Source organism: Electrophorus electricus, chromosome 23, assembly GCF_013358815.1.
Source record: "Electrophorus electricus isolate fEleEle1 chromosome 23, fEleEle1.pri, whole genome shotgun sequence".
Taxonomy (NCBI): Eukaryota; Metazoa; Chordata; class Actinopteri; order Gymnotiformes; family Gymnotidae; genus Electrophorus; species Electrophorus electricus.
Window position 1 is genome coordinate 7,026,435 of NC_049557.1, and position 13,246 is coordinate 7,039,680.

At 40.2% G+C, this 13,246-nt stretch overlaps 1 protein-coding gene across 2 annotated transcripts; it reads right to left on the bottom strand.

Moving 5' to 3' along the window:
• Nucleotides 1–6,716: 6,716 nt before the first annotated feature.
• Nucleotides 6,717–13,246, bottom strand: LOC113575873 (transmembrane protein 26). 2 transcript variants are annotated; one of them, XM_027007654.2, is made up of 4 exons: nt 13,158–13,246; nt 11,665–11,886; nt 10,238–10,379; nt 6,717–8,259 (listed from the first exon to the last, which is right to left on the bottom strand). In XM_027007654.2, the coding sequence occupies exons 2-4, from the start codon at nt 11,859–11,861 to the stop codon at nt 7,624–7,626; spliced, it is 975 nt and encodes a 324-aa protein (XP_026863455.2). In that variant the 5' UTR covers nt 11,862–11,886; nt 13,158–13,246; the 3' UTR covers nt 6,717–7,623. The 2 variants fall into 2 exon arrangements, with proteins under 2 accessions (XP_026863455.2, XP_026863456.2); XM_027007655.2 differs by lacking the exon at nt 13,158–13,246 and having other exon boundaries at nt 11,645–11,746.

Here is a 13,246-nt window from a genome sequence, read left to right on the forward strand (position 1 = left end):
CAGTATAAATCTCTCGCCTTGTCTGATTTTCTTACTCTTGAATCCATTTTTAAGAAATGAACTGAGTGGGGGAGAGAATTTGAATCCTGGTGAGATAAAACCGAGAGTGAGTGTTACGGCAGTAAAGAGTAAGGGCAGGGGAAAGCGGGTTAGTTAGTTTGATTACGCGCTTCACTACATTCAGACTCTATTATTCATGTTACACCTTATAAACAGAAAATGCAATTTAGGTCCTCACTGTCAAATCCAGCCAGTGGCAGGAGGATGATGGAACTCAGTGCGTCCCTGGGAATTGCGCGCGTGTGAAGACAGAGCCAAGGGTACCACTGAGCAGCAGGATGGGAAGTGGGAGCTACGGCGAGCGGCGGGACATCAATATTTCTTGAAAGGTTTGGTTCAGATTGGCAGCGCATGCTGCTGCTTGCTTGTCTGCTTTCTGATGAGCTCGGTCTCCCCACGGAAGCCCCTCACGTCCTGCTCAGGCCCAATGTGAAAGCTAAAAATCATTTTGCCTTGTGTGACTGCATGGATGCAATAGTCCAGATTCCACACATAACCAGAGCTATAATTGTGCATGTCCCAGTAGAGAAAATGATGCTGCTTTGTAATGAATGTATTGGATATTTGATGCACACTTCATTAAGATGTTCTGTTCCTGAAACTATGCTCTTGCTGTTTATGACAGCTGAAAGAATCCAACTAATCTAAGGCATGAGCTCAGTATTATGGTAATGCTTCAGTGTACGTATTAAGATTACAAAGGGTTTAAACCGGGAAATAAGATTGGTGGTCAATTGGCACTTAGACGAATATGTCCACATTTGTCTCTGGTTGGGCTGACTTTATTGTCAGTGTTCTAGGATAATCTATTGTCAGATTATCGCACACAACTTCCTGTTTTTCAGCTCTAATCTGTGTGTGCGTGTGTGTGTGCATGTGAGCAATTGCGCATACATGAGACAAACTCATATCTCTGTCTAGCTGCACTCCTCCCAAAAGCAACCCACAAAGCAGACATGGTTTATACCTCCTTGTCCATTCTGTCTCTCCCAGGAGGACTCCGTCTGGTAAAGCCCCCTCACCGTGACCCTCCCATCACCCCGTGCTCCAGCACCCTGCACCCTCCTATTGGCACCCAGGCTGACTGTCTCTGCCATAATGAAGACTGCCGGCAGCAGATAACACCCGCGTGACTCTCTCCCTCTCTTTCTTGGAGGGGCTGGAGATAGACACTGTGACCCAGGGTGGAGAGATGGCTAATAAACCTGTTTTCTTCTGTCTGCTCTCGTAGTTCCAGCCTGAATGGAAATGGAGGCTGGGTCATCCTTAACAAGGAAAATACAGAAGATGTTCTAGGATCAGACATATAATAAATGAAAAGCCCAGCCAGTGAGCAGCTAATATAGCAATAGCAATGCTTTCTGTTCACCTGTTTTCACATCATTTTAGGTGATTTATAATGCAGTAACTATAATTGCTTAAAAATGTATGAACTGAAGGGAGATAAATCTCGCTGAATCCGAGTAATATGGTTGGACAGCAGTGTCCAAAGTCATTCCACTGTGCAATAAGAACCTGTAGAGGAGTGCCTATTTGCTCCTCATACACCATCACCCCCAGCCACACAGCCACTAAACAACTCTGTTAGCAGAAAGGTGATATCTGAAAGTCAGATATCAAGATATCATCTGCTGAAATTAGTTTTTGGAAAAGATTTGTTTGGTCATTTTGCAGGTACATCATTTTCATTCTGGAGGCCAGGACAATGAAAGTGCTTTCAATCTTGGAACTGTGCAGCTTCCTGAAAAGAGAACTGATGTCTAATTAGGATGCAAAAAATACAGTCTCGAGGGTACAAAATGCCATGAACAGTTTAGATCTTCAGGAATTTGAAAGGTATAATGACTATCGCCTACTCACAAGCCCTTAAAAGCTACTTACATATTTGTCTCATCTAATCAGGTTTAGCCCATCAGCTAAACCTGATGACATAAATTACTTTATAGCATCTACAGCTGTAAATTTTGGCAGTTATGGAATGTGAGCAATTATTTTTTATTAATCATCTTAAACTAACACACCTTCTGCTCTCTTATTTCCCAGTTCTTACCCTCAACCACTAGTAAGTGCAGGCACAGTTTTTGCCTCTGTTGTATCTTGGCATTAAAATGCGAAGCTGTCTGGATGCTGCTCAATACGCTCTTAAAAGACAAGGGTAACTGCATATGTGATTGGAGCTCCGCCCACAACTTTCAGTGTCCTCGATATGAGAGATCGCTTTCTGCTAACGGACTGAATTTGCTTGTGTACAACTCAAGCTAAAAACAAGTTATAAAAATAAGATAATAGATGATTAGATGATATATTAGGAAGATTTTTTTTTTTTTTTTTAAACAGGGTTGCGTAGGTACAGTGTTACAATGTCAAAGATAAAACATTTAAGGTGTAGCTATAAATGTGGAAATATCCTGGTTGATTTAAACAATAGTCAGGAAAATGAGATTGTTCAGACTATCAATAGCCTACATATGCTCTATTTTAAAAGGAGGAAAAGTAAACACTTTGTGTCTTAGATGACTACAATCAGATCACCATGGCTGAATGTTATGTTATAAGTGTGAAAAGGACCTTAACAGCTCAAATCAGTCCAAGTTACTTGAGACCTGAGAAAGATGTGATTATGCACTGCTAAAATTTAACCACATATGCTCCTGTCACTAACAAGTAAACACACCATGTGGTTTTTATATAGTTTCAAACATGATTTTATATTCAGTATCTGTCCCTGACTGGCCAATTTCAATCTCCCAGTGATGTCATCACTGACTCTAATGAGAGTGAACAAATGTGATTTATGAACTGCATTGTTTTTGATACTGAAATGCTACAATAATTGAGATTTTTTAAGAGCATTGTGAAGGTGACATGGGACCTCATGCATCTTCAGAGCAGCTTCACGGAAGCATTTCATTTTGAGTCAAGCAGTTAAGCGCCACCAGAGATGTCAGCCAGACCGAGTGACACTAAGACAGATAGCTGTCACGTGTAGGCACATATCTACTGGAGGTTGATTCCTTTAACCTGAGAAAAGAATCATGGCCCTGTCAGCTTTCGAATACCACTCAGTGTTATAAAAAAAAAATTAAAAAAGCATGTGCAATGATTTGTATCTTAGCCCAAAAGTAGATGGGAAAATTAAGTAGGCCTATTGTATCATGAAGTTTTCAAGATGTAGTTTAATTTCACATATCTACACTTTACAGGGCGGTGTGCTTGGGTAGTAAGGTAGTTCAACACAAATCATATTAAATTACTTGCTAATGTCACATTAAAACAGTGAAACTGGTACCACAGTAACTGATAACTGACTTATTATTTTTTTGTTGGTTGTGGTGATCATGGTGCGGATTTGTTTGGGATGAGTGGCTGGGTGTAAGTGAGAGGGTATGTACGGGTGACTGGGTAATAAGATAGCTTTCATTTCCCATCACACCCAAAAAAAGGCATTAGACTACAATTGATTTACATAGGTGGCACAGAGTCCGTGGTTAGAGAATAGACTCCTGTTCATCTTTTTTTACTAAATAAATTATTCAACAGCCCATACATCCTTCGGACATAAGAGTGACATGGTTTGAAAACCAACAGTTTTCGTACGGGGTATGATTGGCAGGCCTATGGACCCTGGTAGTTTTGTAGATGTGGGTCCTGAATTCTTAGATGAGGGAACTGTCTCCTATAAGCTTTGATCCACTGCTAGGCCTACACAACTAGGCCTAACTTAAAAAATGATGCTGATTGTAGGTAATGCTGTTGACGTTTCCTTCCACCTTCACGACCAATGCGCTGTTGAGATAAGAGAAAAGGAAATCTGGGCAGGCGCTGGGCTGAGGAGGAAGGGTTTAGCCATTTGATCTGAGAAACTCTTTTTAGACAGCTTGTGTGCAGCACTCAAAAAAACTTTGTGTGAGTTTCATAGTGGGATTGCATTGTTGACATGAATGGTGAATATATGCGCACACCCAGTATATCAACACATGCAATTTATGCACTTCGTAGTTATGGATTTACATACTTCGTAGTTATGGATTTATGTACTTTGTAGTTATTCAAAAGTTATATCATCTCTCTCTCTCTCTCTCTCTCTCTCTCTCTCTCTGATGAGTGATATGTCTAGTGAGGTTTGGCTTTTTAATAATTCATTTTGCCATCTCTGAAAGAAGAAAATGTTATGTAATTTATCGTATTGCTATGCCGAGCTGAGATGCAGAGGTAGCAGCAAAGTTATTGCAGTTGCATGTGGATTATTTGCTTTTAATGCTGGTATGATGTCAAGAACACCTCCTAATATTTATTAGCCCCCTGCCCCCCAGCATCCAACAGTATCTCACACACTTTACCTCTAGGTTGGGTTCATTATTCAACATTTAAAAACTGTGCTCTATGCAAGAAAACGAACATTTGATTTCACCTTTTAGATTTTTGTGGACTGATGGTTTAAGTCTAGAAACACTGAACATTGGCTATTGATATATTACAATTAAAAAGCTATAGCAATCACAGTTGCTTAATTAACTGCATGTTCATTTTGTTCTCTTCTCTATGTAGTAATGTTTGTAACTTTAAAACACTATTAGGCTTTGGTTATATCTTATTGTTGCACGCATTCAGTTTTGCACATTTTTCATTTAGTTAAGCATTATAGTTATTGTTGTTATATGTTGTTGCTTACTTTAGATAAATTAGTTTTGTACACTATGTACACTTTCAGGGTCTTATAGTTTGTGACTTGGCTTGCTATTTTCTACTTGTAGACATTACCTTTCCTGATTGTGTTATAAAAGAAAATTAGTCTTTAAGATTAATGTCATATTAAAAAACAGCTGTGACTATTTGTCAGTCTTTGCTCTGGGCTCTCAGCAGAGTTGAATGAGATCTAAAGTGCTCTTGCACATACACAGTCTTGAAGGGTAGATCTGAGCGAGTCGGTGAGACATTTGGCTCATAGTTAATTCAGAGGACAGGTTAATTATGCTTGCAGCTACACTACAGATGTGCACCTGTTCACTCAGCAACCTGTTTTCCTGAAACCCAGTCATTACTCTGCCAGTGAGTGTGTGTGTGGTGGTGGTTGGGGTGGGGGGGAGGGTATGTGGGTATGAGTTTGTGGGTTTGTGAATATGGGGGTGTGACATCTTTTCAGTGGAAGATATAAGTTTGCTTCTTATTATTTGCACCTCAAACTCAAACACGAGACTCACAGCCTTATTATCAGTGTTATTCTGTCAGAGCATTCCAGCTCGTAATGACAGACCTTTTCTCTCTCTCTCTCTCTCTCTCTCTCTCTCTCTCTCTCTCTCTCTCTCTCTCTCTCTATCTATCTATCTATCTATCTATCTATCTAGGGCAGGCAATTCTTTGGTGAATGTTGATCAGCTGACTGCATATCATCCTCCCACGTGTGTCACAATCTTGTTAAAGCACGGGGCTCGTTAAAGCACGGGGCTCGTTAAAGCACGAGGCTCGTTAAAGCACGGGGCTCGTTAATCCGTGGATCCTGTGAGCAAGAGCCGCTCTCTGTGCCAATGGTGTTTTCTCCTTGCCTTTGTTTTTCTCACTCTTATTCTGCCAGTGTTCCAGGTGCTCTCAGCTAAAGCACACATCTCACACACACACACGGACACACATCTGCTTTGGCTCCAGTCCCCTCAACCAGGAAGGCGGGACTCACTGACAGCTGAGGTATGAAATTCAAGCTTCACGCGACATATCTAATGTATAAGTCATGACCAGAAACAAATCGAGTCTCAGATGTAAAAGAGGACCTTCCCTTCTCCATAAAATGTGGGATTTGATCTGCGGAACACAGATGAGATTTTTGAAGGCATCTTAACTCAGAGCTCAGTTGAACATGATCTTTCACTAGCAATTTTTTCCCTTCAAACACTTATTTTCCTCAAGGCAGAATGCTTACTGCTAGTGCAAAGGCCCACGTACATCACAGGACTGTGGAACCCATGGAATAATCATATCATGGGGCAGATTGTTTGATTCTGAAAGAATATAATCTCTTTAGACATGTTCAAATCTCGTTTCAAAAATGAGACAACACGAGTGAGAGGGAAAATGAGGAGCAGATCAAAGCTGGGGATTTGAACAGCTAAAACCCTCAAACAGTGCACAGTGAGTAAGCACACAGATCCACAGATCCAACCTTTTACCTTTTAAGTCCACTCATGAGTACTCTGTGCTTTATTTAAGACGTTGCATAAATGTATGTGATTCCCACACACTCACTTTCTGACTGCTCTGGTCTGCTGTGGATTACAATCTCTCTCTCTCTCTATTTCTCTCTCTCTTATTGATTTAAGAAGTGCTACAATAAGTGGAGGACTTTGGAAATGAGTATTTAGAGAGAGAGGGAGAGTGTTTCATTATGTTTTGATGTTCTCAGGGGACATTGTTGCAATGCGTGGTGCATGTCTTTGTGTGTGTGAAAGAGAGAGAAGAAAGTCTGTCATTACAGGAAGGAATACTGTGACAGAATAACACTTATAATAAGGCTGTGAGTCTGTGCTGAAGGTACATTCCTCTCTGTCTTTCTGTCTCTTATTTTAGACAGCTTATTGAGCATGTGATAAAAAAAAAAAAACAAGCAATAAACATGGCAACATGATATATGTTTTTATTCAAAGCAATATAGTGCAGTATTATAATAAATGCCATGAAACTACATCCTTAATTAATCTTCATTTTAAACTACAACAACGAAATTTAGTAAAATTTAGTCATTTGATTGACAGGAATAGCACACACACACGCACACACACACACACACACACACACACACACACCATATGTAACTTTCCTTATTGTCAATGTATTTTGATATGCATGTATTTTGATATGCATGTCAGTGTATTATAATGCTTTCCAAAGGCTTCTGGGAAAGTGAATAGGTAGGATATCCTGCATTCTAAGTACATTCTAACTGTTCATAAGACCTGAGGCTGTCTGTGTTCAGAGCAATCCAGCCAAACATGTTGACTTGACATATACATATAAGAACATGGTGAAAGTGTAATGTTGGGCAGTCTAGCATGAATCCTTAATCACATCTGATACAATGGTTTTGATTGGTAGTTCTGGCATGCCTGCCTTTCTCATGGCAGTTTAAAGAATATGTTAACACTGCCATCTGCTGGCTCTAAGAGCTACAACTGTATTCATGCCTTAACCAAATTACCTCAGTGTTTTGCCATAGGTCAAGCATATAAATGTTTGAAATTTTCAGTTAATAAAAAATCAATAAGTAAGCCAATAAATAGATGAATGTAGAAGAGTAAAATAATATGAATTCATTAAAAAAAAAAATTATTTCCTCTTTTTTTTGCACTGCCTTATTCAGTCTTGACAGTGAACGTCACAGTTATAGGAACTGAACGTTATGGTTAATAACTTAAGAACATCAGAACATATGTAGAAACTTCACATTTCCTTCCTGGCAGTGATTCAGAAACTGATGTTAACTCACAGCCTCTAGATTCCCTCCTCATTGTAAATGAAACTGTAGAACTGGGTTTTGAAGAATGTAAAAAGTTGTGCATGGGTTGACAAATGTATCTAACCCTGACAGCTGGGTTCTAGCATTTCTCCTTTCTCCCTTTCTGACTGCCTGTAAGGGCTGTCGGGTGTCCTTTCTCCAACACCTGGCAGGCCCAGTTTGAACTGCACCACGCAAATCCTGTACAGTTCCAGCATGACGATGAGGATGTTCTTACAAGTGAAGAAGATCATCATCTGGTTCAGAACGTTTTCCTTGATCATGAGGTAGAGGCGGTAAACCAGGAATGGGCCGTCCTGGAGACCTACGGTAAGCAGGAGACTCCAGACCTCACTGGAGCAACAAGGGGAGGAGCAGGACATCAACGCAGGCCCAGTGTCTTCCAGCTGGGTCTCCCTGCTCTGCTTTTGAGCACTTGTCTGAGTGAGAACCAGTGGAAATTGCATTAAGGCCCAGGAGAAGAGGCTCAGCCCGACGACGATCACAGCGCAATTGGCTTTCACCTCCGACTGCTTGAAGGTGTCGAGAATGTCCAGGACGTCCGCGCCTAGTCCCACATAGACCATGAGGAGCTGGGAAAGCTGATCACGTGACATGTCCCCTTTAGGCATCAGCCACCGTCCCAGCACCAGCACAATGAGCATTGTCTGCTCCAGGCCTGCCACCCAGGACTCAGGGTCCAGCATCACCAAGCCCTATGCCAGACACAGCAGCACTGTTATCTCCATGGTAACAGATGAGCCAGCAAGAGGATGTTGTGTCACTGTGAAACTGAGGTAAGGAATAATTGGATGTGTCTTAGTGTCTTATCTCTTATTCTGCCTTTAGATACTATGAAACAGCTCTCACATATAAGCTCATTCTACAAGCCACCCATCCCAAGCCTACCCCACATATTCAACTAAGAAACAAAATGCTTGCGCGAGCTTTCACTGTTTTATTGGATCACCACTGCTAATCCCCAGACTGATAAAACTTCCATTTTAAATATACAGGACTTAATGCATTGATGACTTTAACATGTAGCTTCTCAGGGCTCCTCACTGCTATGAGAGCTAGCCAGTTGTCATATTGGCCATATCGTCAGCTACTTGCTAACCCCTCTGGAGAGCGTGAGCCCAAGGCCTGTGATGCCTTGCTCTTAATCTCACTCTAACAGTTTCGCTTCCTTCAGCTTCTGAAAAGCAATAGGAGGCAGTGAGCTCTGCAGCCTGGAGATAGCAGTGGCTAAAGTGAGCATTAGGCCCTTCTGAGGACCTGTCTGGCAGTATGTGCTAATCCTTCCAGCAAGATTTAGCAATAATCGAACAGCGGGAGATGGTGCCAAAAATGTGGTAAAATCATCAAGTCGAAATTCAGTACACAGGATAAGAAAAAAAAAAAACAGCCCCCCCACCAGATACATGTGTACACATTGTTGGTCCTAACGGTATGATGAACAGTACAGTTTTGTGCTGTTACCACCGCTGCTCTGGTGCTGATAGTGAAGGCAAGACACCAAGTCTCAAAGCGCAGCATAGCCGGTACTGGAGCTGCCCTTTTTTTGAACACACAGGTCAGGCATCAGATTTTGTACATTCAAGAGGCAAGGATCAAATTTGCCTTTCCAATTCATGCCAGTATTAGTAAACATATATGAGTAACTGATTCCCACATCACTACACTACACTACACATGTGAGCTCATAAGCTACAGATGGAAACTGTTCCTGGTACTGCATGGCGTTGGGTTGCATCATACACTGAAGGCCAGTTATATCATGCAAAAAAAACATATCTGCTCTATACAGACACTTCACTGGTGTCCAACTGGTGTCAGTGCTCAGGCCTCTCCAGTTCTCCATCTATACCTGCTCTCATAGTGAGGTTATATCCTTGCAAGGTTTCTCATACTACTATGAAGCTGATGATACTCAATTAATTTTCTCCTTTCCACCCTCTGACGCTCAAGTTTCTGCACATATCCCAGCATGCCTGGCAGATATCTTAATGGATGGTAGCTCATCACTTGAAACTAAATATCAACAACATGGAGCTTCTATATATCCCTGGAGATGCCTCCCCAGGTCAAGACCTTGGGATCTCACTGGAGAACACTTGGATCACTCCAACTGACAAGGCACACAACCTTGGGGTACTAGTGGGTAACTAACTATCATTCTGTCCTCATATTGCTAACTTGACTCAGTTGTTCTGTCCCTTGTCATCTCAAGACTGGATTACTGCATCTCAGTCTTGGCAGGCCTTCCCCTCAGACCCCTAGAACTCTTCCAGAATGAAGCTGCACAGCTTTTTTTCAACCTCCCAAATTCTCCCATGTCACACCCTCCACGTCTTCCCTTCACTTAGTCCCTTCCACTGGCTGTCCAGACAGCTGTCATTTGCTGTCTTCACATGGACACTGCAGATCTACCACTTCACAGAGTCACTAAGAACATTAATATGCACTTATGTATTTGCAAAAAAAAAAAAAAAAAAGTCTGCTTTACTTCCATTATGGGCCATGGTTTTACCTTCATAGTATTCCAGTGTATTTCCACATGGGGATATGTATTTGATACAGGCTACTAAGCACTTTTGTAAGTCGCTCTGGACAAGGGTGTCTGCCAAATGCTGTAAATGTAAATATTCCTAAATCAGCAAGCACTCTGCTTAAAGACATTAAAGTACCCACTGTTGGTATAGTGATGTGTGACAGAAGGGGCAGATCAGGTGATGAAGAGTTGATTGGAAGCTTGGTCTGCAGCAGGTTCAACTCCAGGAACCAGATAGAGGGAATCTCAGTGCTGAGATACAGGAAGACCATAGGAGAGAACCTGCAAGGAGATATAGTCAGGGGAAGATGTTAAGGAACTGTCTTCAGCAGAGAACCTGTTTACACAAAGATTTCAGGTAGTTCACTGAATAATATTAACCATTGTCATAGCATGGATAGGATGCTTTTGAGTCTTTGAACTGTAGCCCAGCTTCTTAATTTTTCTAGTTGATTGATTGATTGATTACAAAGGATAGTAAATGTATGAATTAACACTGGGCCACACCACAGAAGCTCTGCTGCTACAGGGGCCTCAGTTCAGACTGCCAACTATTTCCATCAGCTATGCAAATCCCTACTGACACAGCCAACCCTCTCTGGAGAAGAGAACAGAGACATCAAAGTGCGTGTGTGTGGGGGGGGGCGGGGCTTGAGTGTGTCGGCGTGTCTGCGTGGGTTTGAGTGTGTCGGCATGTTTGTGTATCTGCACACGAGAGAGAGAAAAAAGGGTCAGGCTACTAGAATAAGGAGAGAGAGAGAGCGAGAGAGAGAGCAAAAAACCCATCTACATCACCAGCTTTCAGCAGTTTATATGCCCCAAGACAGAGAGGGCAGTTACATTCTAGACAGAGAGGGCAGTTACAATCTTGATATAGGAGATATTTATATTTAACACATATTTCACAAAATCAAAATCTACTCTGATGTGGTTCGCATGACAGATCTTCAAAAGTTGACTGAATTTGATTGGGAATGTTGTATGTAAATGTACAGATTACACAGGAAAGGAAGATATTAATAGCCACACTTGCAATGTTTTAAAAGAGAAGAGAATAGATATGTGCTGTACTCCCAATATAATATATTGATATATTGATATACCAATATCAATATGAGGGCACCCTGATTTTAGTCTACGTCTGCTTTAAAATCACCACATGAGATGCACCATCCTGAAGTTACCCTACTTACAGCGAGAACCCAGTTTTTTTCAAGGGAAGATTAAAAGGCTTTGCACGTTGAGGTACCTTGGATAGATATACAGAGCTCCAGTATCAGTCTTTCATCACTATAAAACCAGTTAGCTTGCTCAGTGATTTACTGATTCAATTTTTCTACATTTCTTGAAGATATATTGGAAGCTCTACCTTTTCGTGATGAATCCTATTCAGGGTGTTTCTGACACTTGTGACTGGACATGTGCAGTAATGAAAACAGTAAACATCATTTTTGAGGTACAACAATGATCCAAAATTTCCTCTCTCTTATACATGTTATTTTTAACTGTGTACAGTGGTATGTTTTAAAATATAGCTGTAAAATCACATTGCCTGTGATGACATCACCATTTCCATTCTGCGTTGCGGGTGCATTTAATGGTAACAGCCATCTCCACACCCAGCAGTGCCACACCCGTCAACAGCAGCCAATAGGAGGGCTCGCCCTTCAAGTCGACAACACGCCACACTGTCAATATGCCATGTACTGCAAACAAGAAGCGACTCAGCAGAGCCAATAGGATGTTCACAGCTTGGCACATCATCCAGTCGTTGCAGGAATAGAAAGTGCTGAAGGGAAAAGACAAATTATTTGTTTAAAAGCAATTAGTTTCAATTATTAATATCATTGTTAGGGAACTCCATTAAATGAAACACATTGTACTTTTTAAAAATATTCAAAATGAATTTAAACATACAAAGTTACATGTAACACTGAAAACCATTGGTGATTAATAGATTAATTGATCATAACCATGATCATGACCATTTGAAATATGAGAAACCAGGAAAACTTATAACATGTATTAAGGACTTATATATGTAATTAAAATTAAGTTAAACATAGGAATCAGAGCTATGAGATCTATGAGCTATGAGAAGGTCAGAAACAACCAAAAGAAACCTTTTCTTTATATATTTTGATAATTAGCATAAAAAATATTTTACAGTTGTCAAAGAAAATTACCAGTTAATTATCAGTTATGTTCCCCAGTAAATTTGCAAATCTATAATATAATGTGTTTATAAGATATTCATAAGGCCTCAAAATAAAAGCTTTATAATGTATCTAAATATTCATAGTTATAAACATTATACAAATTATAACATTACAAATATTATACAGCTAATTACATACATTGTATAGCTAAGCAAATTAACAATGCATTGTAATGCATATTATACTTGTTTATAACAGTGATGACCTCAATGTCATAACATTTTAAAGCAAAATGAGGGCAGGGTGAATTGTTACTTTGGAAAAGTGATCACAGTTCAAACTCAGTTTCAAATACAAAACACGGTTCAAAGTGTTGTACATACCACCTTACAAAGCTCTGTATGAGTGCTTTCCAGAATCATTATTCACTACTTTGTTTTGATATTAATATATAAACTTACAAACAAATAAATTAGCTACCTTGGTTAAAGCTTGTGAAGTGGGTTTGCTAGTTATGTGTACTTATAAGCCCACTTTCCTTTTGAGGATAGTGAGAAAAATTAGACAATAGCTTCCTAATATAGAGCCACACTGTTGACAGAGTGGCTTTATATAGAGCATTATGGGAAATAACATAAGAAGCTTATGACCCTAACATCATGAATAATGAACAGATAAAATATGCATTAGAATAAATTGTTTTATTGTGCTATAAGGCCTTATCCTACAATATATATATATAAACATTTATTTATGTCAGCTTTAATAAGTTGGTATGAATACCTAATAAACTTATGAAGCATATTGGATACAAGGTTCACAGAAAGTGTTACTGCTGACTTCTGTTTGCTTGAACTGCAGAGGGTGTCTTGGGTATAGAATATAATTAAATCATACTTACCCACTGAATATTTAATCCAAGGAACCTAGTTTTGAACTCAAGCAGATTTCCTTCCAAAGAAGGCTCTGTCCTGTGGCGGTATCTCAACA